At 41.7% G+C, this 22797-nt stretch overlaps 1 protein-coding gene across 1 annotated transcript; it reads right to left on the reverse strand.

Annotated features, from left to right (window-relative positions):
• Nucleotides 1–16572: 16572 nt before the first annotated feature.
• LOC108074977 (glutathione S-transferase D2-like) lies at nucleotides 16573–17238 on the reverse strand. The gene has a single exon (XM_017167210.1). The coding sequence runs from the start codon at nucleotides 17224–17226 to the stop codon at nucleotides 16573–16575; it is 654 nt and encodes a 217-aa protein (XP_017022699.1). The 5' UTR covers nucleotides 17227–17238.
• Between the last annotated feature and the right edge of the window lie 5559 nt (nucleotides 17239–22797).

The following is a 22797-nucleotide window of genomic DNA, read 5'->3' on the forward strand; positions in this document are numbered from 1 at the left end:
AATTAAGATTTAATGGGATCTGCGGGGAACGGTGACCGAGTTATGACTTGTTCTGTTGTTTTTGAAAGGGTTTCTCAACCGAAAAAACTTCACCGCATTAGCACATCATATCCATAAATGCATCTGCTGCTGGCCAACCAACTTCTCATCCCCATCATCAGCATCATCATCATCATCATCGTCGTTGTTGCTGGGCACATTTCAACTTTTCCCCTACGAAGAGCTATATGGATCTGTGCAACATAGCTTTCTCATTCGCATTCGCTGTGCGAAACACACACACAAAAATCATTTGCCACACACACATACACACAGAGCCGGAGCAGTTGTTGTTTTGTTACCATCATGCAAAATGCAAATGACACGCCATTACCTCAGAACAACAACATCAGCAGCATCAGATGCGTTTGGGCGAAACATAGTGAAACGCTGGGGGAACGTGTTGAAGATGCTGTTGCCACGAATACTGTATTGTGAGGCCCTAATGGCTTTTAATTGTTATATGAAATTGGGAAAAATGTTGCAAGTAAATGAACGTATAAGCACTGGCATCCGTGGCGTATGCGCAATATAAAGCATACGCCTAGTTGGGCAACAAAGTGCAATTAACCTAAATGAAACACAGAGGCCTTAAATTTAGACAATACCGTTTATAAATGAGTTTCTATGTGTAAATATATTTTTATTTATAGAATAATTAAGCTTAGCTAATTGCCTTTATTAATTTTATATATTCTTGCAAACTTGCAGCTTATTTTCTTAGATTTTTTTGCACCTGCACTGCCTTATCGACTTGTAGTTTCTCTTAGCTGCCTCTCTTAGTTTCTTTTTCTCTTTCGGTTTTCCTCTCATTTTCTCTCGCTTTGAAATGAAAACAAAAGTTTTCCTTTACTGTTGCTTTTTGTGCCTGCTGCTACCCGCCTCTAGGCACAAATCACAAACAAAATCGGCCCGTTGAGTAGGTCAAGACACTAACTCAATTTGTTTTCTAAGCAAAAAGTTATCGCCCAGCTGCAGTCGGGCAGGAATCCAGAAAATCCAGAGATACAGTGGGTAAGTTATACTGAGGGTAGAATATGTTCCAATGCCTTGACTTGACCAGGATATTTGTTTTTATATTTATGAGGGGTTTTCTGTGAGAAAAGAAAGAATTACATAAAAAATTGGTTAAATATTATATTGAATTAAGTAACAGAGTCTTCTATTTAATAAAATGCAAAATATGGCATTAGAAATCATATTATATTGATGACTTCACCACGTTTTTGCTTACCACTTTAATGATTTATATATAAAAGAATAAGAGTTTATTCTAAATTAAGCAAAAATAAAAGTAATTAGTGAAATCATTTCCATTTTTACGTTATGAGACTTAACTTTCATTGATTTTTTTCTCAATTATGAAACAGTAAAGATAATTTCTGATATGATTTATACTTCTAGGTTATTTAGAGTCTTTATAAAAACTCTCTATGGAAATTACTAAGCAAAAACCTCTTAAATTTACATTTTCGATTCGTTTCAATTATCTATTCATTACAACAAGACGGATGTGATGCATTTACAAATGGTTGAGTTTTAGCTATCTGCTCGAGAAGTTCGTTTGCAAATCTTGATTGCCGTTCTTGCTCATACCCGTTCGTTGATCGAATTTTCAGTTTTTCTCCGCTTTGTTTTTTCCTTTACTAATTGCACACGTTTGTTTTTCGGCTTCCCATGAATGTTCTTTAAAGAAATGAAACGAAGCGGACTCAGACAGCTGTCTGTCCGCCCCAAACGCTTCACTGACTGACAGGCACTGCTCAGTTTCCCCTCCATTTCAGCAGTTTCAGGATTCGAGGGGCAGGCGAAAGGAAAACTGACAGAAAGCGAGGCATTGTGCTGTGTGCCAAGGAAAAAGTATCTGTTATTATGATTGTTTAGTGCTGTCGCCGGAAATTTCATTCAAGTGGATGGAGAAAGACAACAACGGCGACCGTAGTAACGACTGCAGGCGACAAAACTGCAGTTCTTGGGACGGAAGGACATCGCCATCCTGGGGAAGGAAGTGTAAAAACAAACACACAAAAAACTCACAGCACACTAAATAATAACTTCTCCTGCAGACCTTCTGCACGCAAAAACTCGAAATTTAAGAGCCCAAGGAGGAAAGTGTACATATCCCATTTGATGCAATTATCCTGATTCTTCCGGTCCGGGAATGAACAAATACTGCTATCTCTTTGCACTCGGAACAAACACCAAGCAAACTTGTCCGCATTGATGATGAAGTGCGAGCATCTCCGACAACATCTGCGGCAGCAAGTGCATCCGAATCCGTGTCTCGATCTGTCCCAGCTGGGCTGATGCAGCCTCTGAAAAGTTGCTTTGCATATTTCATGACACTCGCACCCCTGATTGCCAGAAATTTCGGCATTACCTCACATGACCTGAGGGGTTTCGGGGACTCCCTGGCAGCCCTGTTCATTTCGTCATTGTCTTGCCTGGCACTTTGTTTGCCGTAACAGTTTAATCATTCGCATTACATGCGTGGGCACAACGGCGCGGGCTGGCATTAAGGGGCTGGCAAACCCTCCTTCCCGCGAGTGTGTGTACGAATTACACACAGATGTGCACTGCCAGCCCGAGTTGCGTGAGGAGTTCCAAGTCGATGTGGGTCTAATGATAAGATATAGATAGGTATTCATAGGGAAAATCAATATTGTTTAGTTAATTGGCTAATACAAGGTGAAGTACTTCTTTATTTAATTAAAGTTCAGATCTATAATTTATTTATTTCATTATACTTTTAAGTATTAAAGTTTTCTTTATTTATATTACTAGAGCAAGTATTTTAATAAACTTATTGGATTTACTTGCATATTTTCATAAAATTCATATTTTTAATTAATCAACTTCCATCTCCATCAAAACTTCTTAGACAACCCTCGCCAGTTGAAGCAATAAATTAATAGTAGCATTAAGTATGTATACCGCGAAAATGCGTAAAAATTTATGTCGGAGAGTTTTTCATGCGAGTTCGCCGGGAAGTATGCAATGGTCCGGGCAGATTAAACTGCAATAATGGAGAAGGAGGCGACTCCCGCGATGGCTCAGGAGCCTGTGCCAGTGGCAATGGCATTGGGAAGTGGTAAAGACAAATGCTTAATGTTGCATGACTGAGAGAACTCATCGGGCGATGAGCCGCGCTAGAGCCTGAGCCGGCGACTGGTGGCAAATGGCATCCGATGATATATGAAGCGTTAAGTCCGCAAGGGTAAATTCCCGGGGATTTTCCAGGTAAACAGTATCGGCGGCGAGGCGCTATCGAAAATATAATTCTGCCTTTGGCTTCCTCCTACCACCATAACGCGGTTTCTGGCACGCTCTTAATGAAATGCAAACGTTGCGTATACGCAATGTGGGCATCAGTTGACATGGCTTTAAGTCCAAGACGAATTGGTCAAGAAATATGGAAGCCACAGTACACATAAATACACTCAATTGAATTGAACTGCCCAGCCCAACTCTGAGAGGAAAAATTGTAAATAAATTGATGGCCAAAAGAATTGTCAAGGAGGCCCATTCGAATTGGGAGCTGGAAAATACAAATCACAAGCAAAAACCCGGTCAGGCGCGGTTCAATTAAATGATGATAAACAAATTGACTTTAAATTGTGGTTGCTAAGGGCAACAGCCTGAGGCAAATAAATAATACGTAAAAAGTGCCACAACAAAACAATCTATAGAAATGCAAATTTTCAAGAGGCTGATGTTTTGCTCTTTCTTAAAAGAGGAAAATATTTCATAATATAATAATCAATAATTTGGGAAGAATATGTAGAAGCAAGGTGAGTTTACTTTTTTTACAATATTTATTTAACAACAAAAACATATTTTCTTCTATGTATTTTATTTATTAATGTCTTCTTTAGCTCTGCCAATAATTATTTTATCATTACAACTCTTGTAAAAAAGAGCATCAAAATATAAGAGTCAAGAAACTTTGGAGACACAACCTTGGACATTGGTCAACAGACACCATTTTCCAAGTCTCCCTCTCCCGGGAAGCCAGCACTTAAATTCTTGTTGTTTGTCCATTAGGGAAGCCCTCCCCAAAGCCTAAGACGTCGTGTTGAAATGTTAGCAAAACACATTTTCCCACTGTGTTCCATCTGCTTCTTTATCCTTCTTATGGGGAAACCAGCCCAGTCCCCAGTCATCGGCATTGTCATTATCATTTTCGTTTTCATTTTCATTTTCGGAAATGCCTTCGACGCACAAAGGGAACATTTGTCTTGCTTTGAACAATTTTTCTCCGTTGTCGAAATAAAACAAATTGTATGAATTTAAGTGGACTGGCAGTGGGCTGGGTCCCACTGTGCAAATGACTGTAGTTATCATCTGCCATCTATTATGTGCCTCAATCGAATTGTCGTTTGGCCAGGACTATGAATTTCGTAGCGACACTTTAAATGAAAAATGGCTTTCCCATACGCGCGTACCCGTATGTTGTGGCCCAAATGACTTAATTGCTTACCTTTGACAGGGTTCCGGGCTAGCGATGTACAGGGAAAGGAAAAAAGTATATACGATATTGGGGAAATATAGAATTTGATTATAAGCAATAATCTAATATAATAAAATATAGATAAATAAATATTAAAGTTAATCGCTGTGGAAAAAAAATCGCCTATCAAGTGTAGTTGTTGATAATATTTTAAAAATAATTTTTAGTTCATTAATTAAGTTGTGAAAATTACTCATTATAAGATAAATTATTAATTTATTTATAGGTTTTGATTTCTATAGAATTTTCCCTTTTACGTCAATATAAAACCTAAATGTTTATTGGCCATCCCTAGTAAGGTTTCCAGGAAAGTCATGCGATGGAATATCCAATGGATCTATCGATAATCCATCAGTATTTGCCCTTTTTGGCCTTACAAACTTATTAAGCAAATTGCCAAAATATGCTCCACGCAACATATGGCTGCCAAGAAAGTTGGAGTCGGCTCCAGCGATATTTGGCCAATTGATTTGGGCCAAACTTCAATGGCATCCGGAGAACTCGTGCGTGTTTGTGGCTCAGTGGCAGCCATTCGGCGGTCGACCCCACGAACCCTGCGGACCGCCGCAACATGTCAAAGCGCCGAACAACAGTATTTTGGTATTTGAGGATGGTGACTGCCACCACCCACCACCCTCGATGTCAGTTATTTACACGAAGCATTTCATTCGCCAATTTCCCCCAAGCTTAAATCAACGTTGCATGAAAACGACAACACACAGGAGCAGTCAAGGGAGCGCGAATAGCGAATCGCGAATCGGAGCTGTGAAAATGGCAGCGGGAAGATAAAATCCAATTAAAATCTCGTGGAATTTATAAAAAGAAAAAAAAACTAGATGATGACTAGGTGGCTGTTGCAGACTAGCAAATGCCCTGCGAAAGTGAGTCCATTCCAGTGGCACTTATATTCCAGATATCTCCCTAAAAGACCCTCTATCTTGCACCTTTATAGACCCAACGGCCGAGAAACTGAGTGTCGAGTTGAAAAATAAAACAAAGCGTGAAATCTATTTGCAGCTGGCGGAGCGAGGAAGCAAAGTTTATGCCATGTAAATAACGACATCATAAATTTGGTTACGTGGGCTCAGCCCCTGCCGTGCATATCTCTCGCCTATCCGGAACCCCACCGAACCATTACCCCACATATGCAGGGCAGGCAGTGGCCACCATCGGAGGCTAGTTCCGTTTTAGCAAACACGTTTTTTGTTCGCCCATTTTTAGTTGGCTTGCTCGCAGCGAAAACGGTTTATTTTACATGAGATTTTGTATTTTAAAATAATATAGAATACATAGTATATACTGCCGACAGGCAAAAATAGAAAAATTAAATGTAACATTTTTTAAATAAAGCTGTGAAAATGTTGATAATTCTGATAATAACATGGATGCTAGATATTTTATTTCCCTTTTCAAATTATCGATCAATCCTTAGAACAAGAATTCCATATCTTCATTGGCAGTATCGATTAGGTTCAATATTTTCCCATTTTAACTATGATTTCATGTTCTTTAATATGGATTAAAATATTAAATACCTCTCGTTTTAAAGAGTCAGGTCCAGCTTGATCCTGTTCTTATTTTTTCACTGTGTGGAGGAGCCCACGCCATTTGACTGTTTCAGTTTTCATGGTGGGCCAACGCCTGCGCCTTTTTGTCATAAAAAACCGACAACAATGAGGGGTGTTGGGTGGTCGGCTGGGGGATAGTGGCCTCTCGGAATGGCGTATGTTGGGAGGCAGGTGAGGGTGCTTGAGTTCTCCCGCTCCCCCTCGTTTGGTTTTTCTGTGCTGCCGCCGGGGGAAATAAAAGTTACGTTGACACGGACACCACGCCGCCAAGTACCGAAGAACCAAACACTTTTGGCCTGCCCTCAAGTCATAGTCCATCGCCCATTGCCTCACGCAGGACACCCAAACCCCCCTTTAAATAGTAATGCAGGGTTTAAGGTATATCTGTACCTCAGGAGTGTAGATAAAGAACAATTGTTTCCGTTAATACAAACTTTATATTTATATTTAAAATAAAATAAAATATATAATAATAATTATTATACAATTATATACTTAAAGTTTCTTTTATTAGGTATTTTGTGGAAGGAATTATGGGTATCCTGGCGTCCGGACCCTTGATTTTCTCTTATTTTCCTCCCTATCTGGCACTCTTTTGTCGGTGACTGAGCGGGGTAAGATGAGTAGCGCGTAAAATGTGCAAGAAATTAAAACGATTTGCGCCAAGAGGCATTGGCCAGGAAGCAGTGGCGGAGTTGGGTTTTGTAGAATGGGAACGGGGTGGGGAAAAGTAAACTCGGACAGAGTACAGGCCACAAAGAGAGAAGGAGAGAGGAGGGTGAAATCTGGAAATGGAATACGCAATTTGAGCTCCTTTTAGAGAATGCTTAACTGGAGACTGGGATGGAGCTCTTGCCATTACCGGACAATGGGAACCCTAGCTGCGAGAACGGGGATGGACAGGAGCATTTCCATGCAAATAATTCTTCAACTTGGCTGGGCCAAGACAGAGCCACGTTTTCGCTGGGGAACTATTACGCTAAGCTGAAACTCAGGTTGGGAATTATCCTTTCCGGCTACAAACGTGTAGTTTCAAATGATATTTTAGGGAAAGAAAATATTATAAAGCAAGGAAAAACTATATGTATAATCAGATAAGTGATCTAGAACGTGTTTCTAATATTTATTTCATAGGGAAAATTAGCGGAAATCCTCGAAATTGTTTTTATTCCAAGAGCAGGTTAAATGAAAATGCCAATCACCTGCCGCCTTTGTTCTGTTTTAAACGCTGCTCATCGAGGACACATTGTTTGCTTTGGTTTGTGCGCTAGGCGCTGAGATTTCAATTATATTGAGTGGCCATCGCATGCCAAACATTCCCCAGTAACCGCAGACAGCAGACAGGAGACAGCAGACAGGAGACGAGGGCCAATGCCTGGGGCAGGGGATAACTTTAATTGAGATTTACAATGCGAGTTAAAATGCCAGGACAGAGCGAAATTTGTACCCGCTTGAGCTTAACCTTGTTTCTATTTCTCTGCCCGTGATGCGAATGCGGCGTATTCAGGATTCGGGGCGGAGATTTGCGGTGGGGGTCATAAATTTGTAGACAGTAAATCTTTTTTATAGTCGAGCGCCGAGAGAGAGAGAGTAAGGGCATCGCCACCTCCTCCCCTAGAAAAATCTGTTCCTTCTGGGTGTTTATTTGCTGATGGCCCCTGGAACCCATCCTGCTCCTGCTCCTACTCCTCGCCGCCATATTAAAGCTCAATTGCGTTTAAGTAGCTGACTTTTATGGCTTTGCCTGCAGTCTTTTCCGGTCTATATATAGGATGTATATATGCATATTTATACCCTTTGCAGAGGGCTATATAATTTGGCAATTTCAACAGAGATCCTTATGAGATGTTATGAAAGGAATATAAATCTATGTTTAAAGGTTTAAAGTTTGTAGATATATTTCTTTAAATTTAAATATTCTTAAGCAAGTGGAAAGTGGAAATATAAAATATTGAAAAAGTTATAAGAAGAACTTCCTTAAAAGTTTTAATAGCTCCTTTTCAAGTTTTAAAATTTTGAATAAAATTAATTTGCTAAGTAGGGTACTCTGCTCTTCGACCTTACAGTCAAGAAGTTCTTTACTTTTTTTGGGTATAAATATATATTCAACAGTTGTTGTCGGCCCTTGTTCTCGGCATTGTTGCCATTTGCAAATTTCGGGGAGAAAGCTGCGGCACAAGTGAATTGGATGTCTGAAATAGCCTGGTACAATTTTTTTTTTTGGTTGGCACTCCGCTCGAGAGCTAACGAGCTGCCGCGGCGGTTTATATATATATAAATGTATATATAGGAGGTACTGGTACTGGCACTGGCACGGGTGTAAGCGTTGTCCAATGTTGGGGCTGCGCTGTTGTTGAAATGATAAGCATGTGTGCAATTAAAATGAAAGCGTGCTCGCTGCTCTCCAGCGGAGCTCTGGACTGGGGTTGGGTTTTCGGGATGCTGAAGATGCCATGACACGAGGCGGCCCATGACAATAAAACAAATGTCGCCTATTTTACATAAACGTTGTGTGCAAATTTGTTGTCCTTGTTATTGTTGCTGCTGTCGTTGTCCGAAAAATATACAACTGTAAACAGGACGAGGTGGGGTAGGAAAGGTGGGTGTTTCTGGCAAGCGCGAAAATACAGTAGCGGAGTTACCGAGGCCATAAATCAGGTGAAATTTTATTTATTTTAAGATTTGGGTTGTAAATAATACAAAACATTTTGTCAAAGTATTTAAAATATTAAGAAGAAAGTTAAATCAATTAAAAAAATAATAATATTAAGACATTAAGACACTCTTAGGCTATCTGTAAGTTTATGTTGCTTGTAGGAAGTTTTAGTCCCACTTTAACATATATATATATGTTCCCTTTCCCATTCATAAATCCAGCAATCCCTCTTTGCTCAGCCGCTGGAGCTATGGCCAGGGCATTTAAGTTGGTCCGGTCCGAGTGCCAGAGTATTTGGACGCGACCTGCACATTAAGTGTTTACAGCAGACAGCCTCGCCGAGTCAGCGGTTTGCCATTTTATTTAGCTTTTCCCGGCAACGCCCAGTGGGACTCTGGGCCATAAAAACGCTACAAATTAAAAACGCATTAAGTTCCATGGTCCGCTATCAAGAGTCGGCCACGTGTGGGCATTTGATAGTCGCCGGACGACTTCCTTGGGCCACCAGCATAAATCTCCGATTCCCGGATCCAATAATTACGTCCCAGAGGCGTTTGGCTTTAAGCCGAAGAGGGGCCGAAGGCTATGGGTATCAGCATCCAGCTGACGGTGGCTGTAAATGAGCAATTAGGCGCAATAAAAACATCAACGGGGCTGGTTGGGGGCGTGCACTTAATTCAAATTGCGAAAACTTAGCCTCAACATGTGCAAAGGACCACCGCCCCGCACAGGCGTAAAATTAACACACACTTATCCGGATCCTAGTTCCCGGACCCCCGGATTTCGGACCCGGAAAGGAGAGCTCTCTGTGACAGCGGCAGCAGCTTAGACATGCAGCAAATGGCCGAGAAATGGAAATACGGCATCCGAGGTAGGCGCATTCCCCCAAACAATTTCCCTCGGCCACTTTCACTCGGTTTTCCAAATATTTGCCAGACCATCTCCGAGGATGCGGGGAATCCGTTTCGCAGAATCCTCGAGCGATGAGTGCTGGCAAAAATGCACAGCCTGTTCCCCCTCCGGTCTGCTTCCGGCTGATGTACTGCCTTCAGCAAACACACCAACAACAGAAGGACAAACAGATGGACAGACGGGAAAGGGTATGGATGCGGCAAGGATACCTCTACCGGTTACGGCTGGCATGCAAGGGAGAGCTGGAAAACTAAAGGGACTAGGACTAGTAGTCACTGCACGGCACTGACTTTGCTTAGACAGGCGTCACGTCAAAGGAGGTTTCTTTTCGCCCTGCTACGCTTTTCTCCTAAGAAAAACACGGACAAGTTACTCCTTCCAAAGCTTCGACTGGGAAATACTTCTTAAGTTTAAGTCTAGGTCAAGTAAATGATCTAAATAAATTCATATCAATTCAGAAAGATAAATAAATGTTAATTTAATTTAAAGTTATTCAAAGTCGTTAAAACTTTTCAAAATGCTTGAAATTTTCATAAATACTACACACCCTTGAGTTTCCCAAGTAGCGGGTATCAAGAGCCAGGCAAAACTGAAATCCTTTCATGTTGATTCTGCTCTTCTTGTGTTTTCGCAACACCTGCTATTTGTCAGTCCACCGCCTCACCTGTCCACCTGCTCCTCAGTTCCCCTGTTCCACCATTCGCCATCTCCTCCGCCAGTAGTAGTAGGTCGTCGAGAATTGTTATTATTTTCTGCTGCATAATAACGAGCCCAGCAGGTCGCCGTCGCAGTTTATGGGTTTATGGGTTGCCTTTTTTCGGAAACGCCGCTTGACTGACTCAGCTTGGTTTGGCTTGGCTTGGCGTGTGTGTGACACCGACACCGCTGATCCCGGAAATGCTTTCTCCCGGTCCCGGTTCCGTCACCGACACACACACGCCCTAACACACACACATATATTACATATTACACGGCTGCGAGACAGACACATTTGACAATGTCACGTTGCGGTCGAGCATTGCCTGCATATAAATTTAGGATAAATATAAAATATAGCCAGGGAGTGGGAAGTGATGTCATGAAGAGATGCTTAAAGAAGGAATCCATTGAAATGATGGAGGAAGGGGGATCATTATGTAAAGTTCAGAGGATATTAAAACTTGTAGAGACTCTGAACTTCTGTAGATATTCCAGTAATCAGATATATTTAATTATTATGTCAAAGTTTTTATTTATGAAAGCATACATAGTTCAGATTTTTCTATCATTATACAGGTACACAGCCAAAAATTTCCACGAACCATTTCAAGTTTTCCATGATATTTGGGTGCTCCTAAGTAAAAGTCCCATACAAAATTATTTTCCATCACCTACAGGTTCCGCGGTATACCTAAGAATACAAAAAACCGATGTTTGCCGACATTTTGAATTACGTGGCCTATATAATTGGACTTACCTTTATTATTTTCGGTAGGACCTACTCTCAATACATCACGGCACTACTAAAAAATAGTCCCAATCGTGGACCATTCCCCATGTCTTTGGAATTCGACGCCAAAGTTGAAACTCCCAAAATTTTCAGCATTTCTGTGATGAAAAAATAATTCTGAGAATTAAATCTTATATGGAACTAATTTTAAATATTCATTGAATCTATTGTTCATTGTATTCTTTAATTTCGGTTTAAAGCGTTTTCATGAGGACATTTTATTGGATTTATTAAACGAATAAAACAGCTTTTTTGTTTTGATTATCTACTACTATTTGCTGTCAAATTTCAAATAAGTCAAGGCAACCTATAAAATAGTAGTAGATATGTTTCTTTTTATATATAATATAAATTTAGTTTTATATTATATAAAAGATCACTTAGATATTTTTTCCCCTTTCAAAGGTTACAGATACTATAAATTCTAGACCCCGATTAATACCCTAACAATTGTGGGAATTCTCCCGCCGGAATGTGCAGCCACTGAGCACAATCTAAATAAAGAGCCGACATCGGCCGCTACCGTGTTATAAGCCAGGCTTTGTGCGACTTCCTGTGCCCACAGACACACACCGACGCGTCCCTCCCGCACACATGCTGAACCACTCGCCGCCATTTGCCTTCGGCCTTGTTTGTTAGTCTGCCTGTTTGTGCTGGTGTTGGTGTGGCTCATTTTGATGGCACGGAAGTCGCTTGTTTGCCCGGCTGCTCTTCTGAGTGTGGGCCTGGCTTTAAGTGTTTACGTGGCGTATTAGTAATAAATGTAATGTGCATAAAAGTGTCCACACGGCAGGCACTCGTAAAGCGAGAATGTTTACAATGTGTTTAGGCCTCCGAACGGGGCACGCTTTTATAGATTTTTACAGCTTTATCCCAGCAGCAGCCTCGGCCATCAGCTCTCTTCATCTATTGGCCTCGTCAAGGGCCATGTCAAATGCAGGCACTTAATCAATCAAAAGCCCAGGCAAGGCCGCCTTATTAGACATCTCTCACTGCTTTCGGGCAAAGTTCTTTCCGGCTGCCAGCTCTACTTTGTTTGTTTGTTTGTTTTTGGCAGCACAAATTATGGCCGGACATGTTCAAACATTTGCCTGTCCATCTAACCATTTGTCCTGCCAAATGCGTTTCATGTTCATCCAGCTTCCAGCTGCCAGCTCCCCAAGGAGGAAAAGGAGCGGGGAAATTGATCCCAGGACCAGGCTTAGATGGCTGGGCCGATAAGTCGCCGGCCTAAGACTTGGATATAGAGTAAAGTATGCCCGGGATTCCCATTTCCTTCGCTGTAAGTCCGCCCTCAATAGTCACACAATTCTGCGGCCAGCCATTAAATATCCCGGAACGCCCTTTCCTCAAGGGGTTTCTTCTGTCTTTGCTTCTTCTGTTTTCCACCTTCTAGGCCAGTCCAGTCCGGTTCAGGCAACCCAATTAAAATTCCACAAATTCAAGAAAGACCCAGTCTAATGTTCCGCGCAGACATCCTTGAAACGTTATCTATTACTCCCTGCTCTCTCTCTCTCCCTTTACAAATTCATTGCAAATACTTTGCGCTACTTAGCGGCCATTTTTCATCTTTGTCTATGAAAGGGATAGAAAAAAGGGTTCCCTTTCACGGCATACTCTTAATTAATTAAAATATTTTCGACTCTGGCTAAAAATAATTTCTCTTCTTTCCTTTTCAGTTCGCTGTAAACAATATGGCAACATTTTGGCAATTAATGTGGCTTTAATTCGCTATTGAAATGGCAGCGAGAACGGCTTGAAAAGTTTGTTGGCAATACAACTCGGCTTATTGGCCAACTAATTAAGCTCGGCCAAGGCACTCGGTCAAGGGTCAAAGAAGTGGTTTATACCAAAAATAAAAGGCAGCAGGGTTAAACTGTTGGGGGGGGGGCAGGTGCGTGTGTGTGTTGGCAGGTGGATGCCGCCTGGGGTCAGGTCAGCTCCGTCCGGGCCAGCTTATCCGTATCCGTCCTAAGCACACCCGGAGGAGACTGCAGCGAGGAAATTAAAAGTGTGCAGTCCGAGTGCTCCGCTCTCAAGTGGCTGCCGCTTCTAAAATTAGCCTTCCCCTCGGCTCTAAGTGGAAGTTTTTATTTTGCCATTTCTCTCGCTTGTGTTAGTGTTTTTCTTTTTTGTTGTGACTCGTCTTTCCTTTCCTTTTATTTATTTTTTTTATTTTTTGCCTGCCTTAAGTAGCTGAATTTTTGTGTGGCTTACTTGCGGCTGGCTGGAAGTTAAGCTGCAGCTCATAAATTTTATTCCCGCCAGGGCCCACGTGGCGTATGCGCAACGTCACTGGGTTGTGGACCGAATGGAGCGTAAATGTTTACGTTTGTCAAATATTTACAGAGCGCTCTCAAAAGGGCATCAAATCGGGTAAAAGGTGCGATGAGCTTAATGGCTCACAGGCGTGATCTTCGAGCGTATTATGTCACAATCTGTTGGGGAATGCACGCAGCATTTAATCAAATTAATTACGCAAATATTCCGAAAGGGCCCAAATTAATCCACTAAGTTCGAATTCGTTCGCCTTTGCCATTTAATCGCTGCCCCCCAGCGCCCAGTCACGTTGGGCAGCCCATCGCAGACTAATTGCCAGCACGTGTATGCCACATTAGTCAGTCTCCGGTTGCCGGTCTTCGGTCTCTGAAGGAGAGAAAAAGTTTCACCGCTTCCTTGACCCATATCAAAAGTCAACAAACTGCGTACATGTGTCCACGGAGAAGAAGAAAAAACTGTCATTCAGTCTATAAATATATTCAAACACCGAGGGAACTGGAAGAAGGCATAGATATAGATACGTATAGATGATGTATAGGCGAGACGAGAGCACAGGAAATATTTATAAATATTCTGCAGCATTGCAGCTAAAATTTGATACAATGTTTACAAATGGCTCTGGATTTGTTTCGGCCAGCTGAGGGAGAGGGCCAGTATCAAGGCCAGTGCCGTTGACCAATATAAATGAGCAAACAAACGGCGGTCGCATGCAAATGAATGGCTAGCCGAATAGAGAGCGAGTCTGCCAAGATTGATTGCGTCGAGATATGAGTTATGGGACGCGGAATAAGCAGAGTTTCATCAGACTAGACTGAAGCTGGAACAAGTGCTCCACGTGGCAGCTATTTATCGAAAACGATGGCCCATCAAAAGTTCACAAAGTTGGCAACTTCCCAGTGGCGCTGGAAGTGATTTCAAAGCTGAGAGGGAAAAACTCCATTGCAATTTCGTGATTTTTAATTTCAAAATTCATTTGAAATGCATAGCAGCAGTTTGTTTGCTAACAAAATTGTTTTACTGCGTTTTTGTTCCTGCATTTTTGTTACACAAACACGAAACATGGCAATTGAAATTCCATTCACACCATTTTCGATTTAACTTTTATATATTTTAGAAATTCCACATCACTTTTTGCTCCTCTAATTGCCAGACTGCATTATTTATGGGCCTTTTATTGTTTATGTATGATGCACATATTGTTTATTTACACGAGTCAACATATCTTGTCAGAGGGAAACTGTCTGGCTGACTGGAAAATGAGCGCAGGGAAATGGGAAATGGGAAACGGGCATGTGTTAATTTTGATTGCTTTGTCGCGCGCGCTTTCTCTCTCTTTCCACATTGTTTGTTTACGAATAAATCGGTCTCTGAATTCGTATCTCGATATGAATATGAATGGAAATTAATGCGAATCGCTGGGTTTGATGTGGTCTGTCCCAGAACACACAGCCCCAAGTGCTCCGACCTGTCTGAGACGTATTTATTTGCTTTGATTATTTCAAATATGATTTGCCTTTGGCCCAGGTCCCACAAGCAATTCCTATGCAGACGACGTTCATGACCTTCGACAGCGAGAGCCTGATTGCCTCGAGGCTGCTCGTGTTGTTCACTTGAACCCACTGGGCTACGTGACGTATACGTGATGCGGGATTTTAGCATGGGGAAGGTAAAGGGAACGAAAGTCGTGGCAGGGATTTTCTTTTGTTTTATCAGCCTATTCTTTGGCTCTTTTTGGTTAAAACCTTGTTTATCTGGTTTTCTTTTGAGGCTAAAAATAGAACGAAAATTAAGTTAAAGAAGTTAGAGTGCTTTAAAGATATTTATGTTTAATTTTGAATTAAATAACTTACTAATAATGCTTCATTCTTTCTAAATTAATACTCTTTAGTTTATATTTCAACTTCTACTTAAAGCTTTATATCCCTTATCTTAATTGCTGCGCTTATCTCTCTATTTTCTTGCTTTAATAAAGCAATAACTTTATTTAATTCTACCTCAAATTGTTGGCTTTTCGGGTCTTCATTAACTGCTTCGGTTTTTGGAGGTCTAACGAGGCGCACAATCGGCCACTAATTAATGGTCTCAAGGTGCCCGTTCAATAAGTGGCCGGAAACCCCATTAAGCGGCAGGAAAAGCTTTGACATTGCCCTCTGACCTGAATGGCTATTGAACCTCAGCTTCGTCCTGGGCGCTGACCCGACGAAACAATTGGCAAGTGTCATCAACAGTCGCGATTTGTATTTTGAATAAAACGAGAGAGCACAGAACAGCAGCCTGGCCAGGTAAATTTATTAATAATAAAGCACCTTTTGTGCATAATTTGAAAGGTTTGTCCTTTGTCCTTGGGCCAGCTGTCGCGGCGTTTATTAATAAAGAGGCGTCGTGGGAGGTACAGCTTATTATTAGGACCGATTCCAGGTCCGACGACGTCGACAATTACCGCTTAGCGTTGCCAGGTCTACAATTATGCGCACCGGTAGTCAAATGAGGGGATGTCCTGGGCCAGGAATCCATCTGGAGCAACCGCCTCCCCCTCCGCCTCCTGCTGGGTGAGAATCCTGCCAGTGTAGTGCAAACATTTTGCAATTTTCAGTCCAACAATGGAAAGCAATTACAAAACAAACTCAGCGCTAAATGAGTGTGTGGCAACATGGCAAACAAAGTGTGAAGAAGGCTAGAGGGGATTGGGGGCTGGGTCTGGCACTAGGTGTGAGTTGTGGGTCCTGGTGTGGGGTGTGCCGCCATAGGGGCGTTGCTGGTGGTGCCAGTGTACACATGACTGGGACTGTTGTCAGGCGTGGGCGATGCCTTGATTGGATACGCTCGGAATAATTTCCCCGGGCACCTCCTCCTGCTCCACTCGCAGCCAAGTTATGAGAGCCGGAACACAAATTGATTGGTAATAAAACTTACAAGATTTCACAATTATCCAGCGCTCGAAAGGAAGTCCCTCAAAGGAGATTAGAGTTTGCCCCATTGACCTCATTTGGTATTGCCTTGGCACTATGCAAATAATTAACAAATAATAAACTAGCTTTTAAGGTTATATTGGGCTTTATGGTTTTTATATTCCTGATACTTTTTGTGATTAAAATATAATAAATAATCTGAGGAGCAATTACTTTCCTTCCGCTGCCGCCAAGCGAGGCTCGAAGAAGGCCTTCATCTGCATCAGGCCCTCCCAGTTCTCGTCCCAGCCGGGAGTGACCTTCTTGGCATTGGCATACCACCTGGCCACATTCGGGTACTTGGCAATATCAAACTCCACGATCTCATAGGTGGACACAGTAGCCAGAATGGCAATGTCGGCAATGGTAAGTTGACCACCGGCTACATAGTCCTGGGCCGTCAGGAATGTCTCTAGCAGGTCAAAGGCAGTCTCGATCTTCTTGAAATCTTCGGCGGAACCGGGTTTACCAGTTTGGAAGAGGGGGTAATAGTACTTGATGAAAGCAGCATACAGGGTGCCCATGTCAAAGTAAAGACGCTGATTGATCACGGCCTGCTCCTTGGGATTCTTGGGGAACAGGGAGTCGTCCTTGCCGTACTTCTCCACCAAATAGACGGCGATGGCGCGGGACTCCCAGATGGAGAACCCATTGTCCACCAGGGTGGGTATTGTGTGCTGAGGATTGAGCTTCACGAACTCCGGCTTCAGCTGTTCGCCCTCCATGGTGTTCAGAAGCTTTTTGTTGAGCTCCAGTCCCAGGGCCTTGGCCACCATGATGACAGCGCGGCAGCCGCTGCTGCCTGGCATATAGTAGAAGTCCATAATGTTGTAGTTCGTGGTGCTAAGCGCTGGAGGGAAAATCAAATACTGACTGCTAACCAAAATGTTTGCCACTTAAATAGTAAAATGTTTGTGAAATTATCTCTGCCCGTTTGTTATGTCTAGCTCCAATAATGTCTAGTCATAGTTAGACCCCACATTATAAACTTTTTCGGTGTCTATGAATGAATCACTTCAGTGGCGTTTCACTAATTGATATTTAAAGAAGCGGACATAGCGTATATAGATAGCACCAAAGTTTGACACAGATATAGATAGGTATATAGGTGTATTTTATTTAGAATTAGTTGAGTACCATAAGCGCTTTCCTATTTTAAATTAATTTTTTCACTGAGTTACGAATTTTTGCCAAAAACCACAATACCCTGCATTTATATTAAATTGTGAGTCATAGAAAAAGTAACAGATATGGGTCAGTGGGCACTGATAACCAAGTTATGTTTAACCCTAAAAAAATACTGATATATTTTTCCGCTTCTTACCTTTAGTTATCACTAATTTAATTTGAAATTATAATGTGATTTCCTTTGCTAACCAAAATAGTTTGTGTGCTAAAACATTAAGCATTCATTGCGAAATTATATTGCTGAAATCCCCAAAAACAATTACATTTAATTGGTGTCCCCTTAAATTATTCGCCGACGTCTTAAATGCCAGTGGCTAGCCCTCGAGTTGCTAACTTCAAAGTTGCGCATACGCCCCATGTGCTTGTCAGACTCGCCTCTCTAATTGCCAACTTGGCGACGCCGAGACCATAAAACAAGCGACATCAAGCCGCAAACAATGCGCCTTCTATGCCGGCTGGATATATCCGTAGTTGGACCGGCAACGGGTCGCGTTTCGCGTTTCCCCAGGTGGCTGGCCAGGCAAATTAAAGTCACTGAGCCCGCCAACTAAATATGCCATGAAATGTTGCCAACGGATGTCGTCCTCCTTGTCGTCGTCCTGCAGCAGTTGCAGCTCCTCCAGCACGCCTGTGCCTCCAGTTTGCAGGGAAACTTTGCGCGAATCCCAGCGTCGTTTATTGTTGACTCAACTGGCTGCCATTTCCGGCATCCGGGATACCGGAGGAGCCCGAGAAGGACCCGGAGGAGGCGGTGCCTCCTGGCAGACAGTTTGTTTTATGATTGCGCGTCGACTAATTCGCCCTGCAATTTTGCAATTAAATTGTAGAACGTGCCATGGATATGCAAAGTTCTGGCTTCGCCTTCGCAGCTTCTTGGCTGAAGTATATTAACAGTTTCTTGCTTAGTCGGGCTATGCAATTAGTTGGAAACTGGAGCTGAGATTCATCAATCACGCGGCCACACACTAATTGTCTGTCAATAGGAAGCTGGTATGTGACTTTCGGGAGCCACTTGGGAGCTCAGCATTAGCATACATCAACGTGAGTGTATAACTTTTGCCTGTAAAGAGTAATCAATCATAGATGAGAGGAGCTTCCATTAGTGAGGACGACCCTCCAAGAGACACTAGGTATTTGGTTACATGTCGTTGCCAAAGTTTAATATCCGCTGCTTCTCCTTGTCGAGCTCAACCCGGGAATGCCACGACATATTGGATCTCTTCCAGCTCGTCATCTCGAGTTGCATGCCAGTTGTCCTCCTCGCCTTGGCTGCACCCTTCGAGGCGTGCTCGGCCCTGTCGTTCAGTTACAACTTCAACATTACATTCCAGTGCTCAGTAAAAAGCTGCAAATGACGTGCAATCCTTGTCAGCAGTGGATAATAACAACATTGAACAACAAACAAACAAGTCGGAACTATCAGCAGACAGCAGCAACAACGTGAAATCAATAAAAAAGCAAGGAGAGAAGGTTTACTTTGGCTACTAGAGTCCTAAATACTCTTAGAAATATAATAAATGTTATAATAAATCTACGTAATAAAGGAAACTCTGAATCTTAATATAAATTTTAAGATATGATGTAGTATATGGTTTAGTTGTTGACTTGGTCTTTATGTATTTACTTTACTTGTTTATTTCCTAAAGTAGGAAATCTTTACAATATATATTCACTTAAAACTAAATAAAGTGGTTTAAGTAATAATTGGTACGATTAAAATCTTAAATAAATCTTAAGGTAAGCAAACATAATCAATGAACTTAAAAAACAATATTGTCCTATACCCTGTTAGTGTATAAAATCGAACAAAAGTAAAAGCGAAAACATTTTCATTTGGATAGTCCGACAAAGAACATGTTAACTAATGCTTTACAAGATGTTCGCACATTTAAGATCGTTTCTTTTATTACTTTTTTTTGTTTTTCGACAATAAAATGTAATGGGCCAGGGGCATGGATAGCAGCGGATTAAGCGCTCTATTAAAATTGTTCAAGGAGAAAAATAGGCCAAGCGGCTAAACAATATAATTATTTTTATACTATCCCCAGGACGCATTATGTTATCCATTAAAGATTTAATTTCGAGCCCAAATAAAGTGCTCTGGGGGAGAAATAATTTATTTAGTGCAGAAACATCAAAAATAGCCTTTTCCTGCAAAATGTTATTTAAGCGATCGTTTGCGTGTTAATTTATGGACTTCATAGTTGGCTGGCCATAAATTGCAGCACATATCGGAGGAGGAAGAGAGGGCCATTAAATTGTTTAACTAAACATGCAATCTCACAAATGGCAGCCCCGAGTGGAGGAGGATGAGGAGGAGGAAGGCCAACAAATGCATAATTAAAATGCCAAAGGGAAACCAATTGTTGCTGCCGCAAAATGGAGTTTCCCTCTACCTTTCTCTCCGTTTGCCATTTTTTTGTATGAAATGTGTTAATTAAATTGTCACTCGCATTGTTTTGCACCCCGCTGCTGTGTAATTACCATTTGTGGAATTTTTTTTAGAGAAAGAGAAAGCCTTTTATACTAACTTTAAAGAGTTAATAGACTGTCAAGTTAAAGGTTAGGGTTCTGAGCTGACTAAATCTTCGAGGGCATTATTTGGCATTTTCTTTATCCGGCTCAAGGGATAAGTGCAAATATTAACCCATTGTTGGGGCCCCAGTCCCTGGCAAATCCCATCCAATTATGAGCGAAATGCATTCGCCCCACCAGGAGCTCTCCTCAACTGGCGCTGGCATTAACATCAACAATATAACCAGCGCGTGCAGCTGAAGTGCCACCCCAAAACTGAATCCCCTTTCGCATAAAAAGCGCGTTTTTTCGGAGGGTTTTCGTTTTTATTTTCTATTAAATTTTTTTTTTTTAGGGGGGCCAAAGTAAAATCAAGCTTGAAGATCAACAGCAAGCGCAAACACAAACACCAAACTGAGCTGTGTGAACTTGTGTAAACTGGGGGAGGGACTGGTTGCGACTAAAGGATGCATTCTGGGTGCATTCGTGTGGCTGTCCTGTCTTCCAAGTAACATGTTCGCTGTGGCGCTGGCAGCGTGAAAGGATTTCGTTGCTTGCAGGCCGTCACAAAGGAATATAAATATTGAAAAATTTCTTGCCACTCTGCAGATACGAGTAGGGGCATGGACACATGAAATGCGGCATTGACAACGATTTAATTGCAACTTGCATATGATATATGGAACGGGGACCACACACAGGCCACCCGTGCTGGTCATAACTTTGTTTTTTCTGTTCCCCCGGCACCACCCAGCAGAGGTGTATATTTTTCCTGGGAAAACAAAATATGCGGAGAGCAGTCCGTATGGAAATGCTTGTGTTGCTGTCCTGCCATGCAAAGTGTCCAATAAAAGTTTCCCGAGAAGAGTTTCCCCAAGCAGAGCATGTCGGGCTTAGGTGGTCCGATTCTCTCGGAATTTTCCCCTTTTGAAAAGCATTAATATTGAATTTTACCATATGAGAATATACAGTATCCTTATTTGTATTGGGAACGGATGCACATACCAAAAAATATTATAAACATTTATAAATTTATAAATATCAAATGAAAGTCCACACACTAAATTCTCCTTTTATTTTTTATTCAATTTAAAACGAACCCTTTCACATTCTATGATACCTGCTTTTATCATAGAAAGATCAAAGCAAGTTTATCTTGAATTGCTTATAATTTCCCCATAATTATATATATATTTTCCCTGAGTTTTATGAATGAAAGCAACTGTCTCTATATACCCCAATGAAGCCTGCTGCCAACACGCCACACAAACATTTCCCCAAGCCTTCTTCACTCGCTGCTGCTCCTCCTTTTGTGGGGAATATGCAACTTTGCAGCCTCTCACGGCAAGAACAACACGAAGAGCACTCCTCCGATGGGAACAAGTGCGGAACAAAATAAAACTCGAAAGTTTGAAGCATGTTGCCCCACTGACACGCCTTTGCCTTTAGTTTCCATTCTGCCAGCTCGCTAATTACACGCTCAGGTTTAAGCTAATATACTCTTTAAATTAATTTTCATCTGCCGTCAGGTTCAGGGAATGCCTTGAAGGCTTTCCCTAGTTACCCAGGTCCCTTTGCTGCAGCTGAAAATCAATTTCCAGTCGATTTCCCCCTATATTCTTTGGCACCCCCAAAACCCTGGCCAATCAATTGCCAAAGCTCAAATGCAATTACGTGTGGTATTTCAATCGTGAATGGAAACTAGGGATGGGTTCAAGTTAACAGGCGTTGGGGTAAAACTTAAATGAGTTAAGTTTTTCACATGCAATCCATCTTGGCGTCATTTTGCTGGTATTGGTAAACAAAGGAAATTATCCTTGAAGCAATGAAAGTAGAACTGAATATAAAATTAATCAAGTTAATGTATAATATAAGTCCAGACCGAAGTAGAAAGCTATCTAGAATTGATTACCTATATAAATTATCATTGAAATTATTAAAGTATTTTCTGTTCTCTAAATAGAGTAAAAAATATAACGTTAAACCTAAGAAATATTAATCACCAAGCCACATATACATATGTGTTAGCCTTTTAAAAATCAGGCTTAACCTTTTTATATATGTATATTTTTTTTGGCCAGGCTATTAGGCCTCCAATTTTAGGTAATTTAAGCCACAAAAAAAAAAACTTTCAATGTTTTACGCTGTCAAAAAGCTGACCTGCATAAGCCGTTTATACTGTGGTTAACGCTTGATGGCCATAATTCAAAGGTTGGTTAAATGGGCGTAAGGTTTGCCAGCGGGCAACGGGGGGGTAAGCTCTGAATGACCATTGTATACCATACATCAAGTATACGCACTGTTTGCTCCGGCTCTGGCTTTGTTTGGCCGAAAAGTATTTGATAGACGGAGATGGGGATGGAGATGGAAATGGGGCTGGGGATAGGAAGATAGGCAGATAGGGGCTCAATTGGCAAGACAAATTAACAACAAATGCCATAAATTACACAGTTCGATAAACGGCGAGGCCAAGTAGGCCCCCCCCTCCGAGTCTGCTCCACGAATGTCAACAGGCATTGTGTTGTCTGTTTGCTCGGAGCACACAGGGGATGTGTGCGTACTTATGTTTATATACACAGACAAATGCATGTGGATGAATTAATCTCACAAATTGATGTCAGACAGCATTTGCAATGAGATTGTGCTAACGGCAGGCATTTGTCAAGTATTATGGACATGTGGAGCCCGAACCT

This window comes from Drosophila kikkawai, chromosome 3L (genome assembly GCF_030179895.1).
Source record: "Drosophila kikkawai strain 14028-0561.14 chromosome 3L, DkikHiC1v2, whole genome shotgun sequence".
Taxonomy (NCBI): domain Eukaryota; kingdom Metazoa; phylum Arthropoda; class Insecta; order Diptera; family Drosophilidae; genus Drosophila; species Drosophila kikkawai.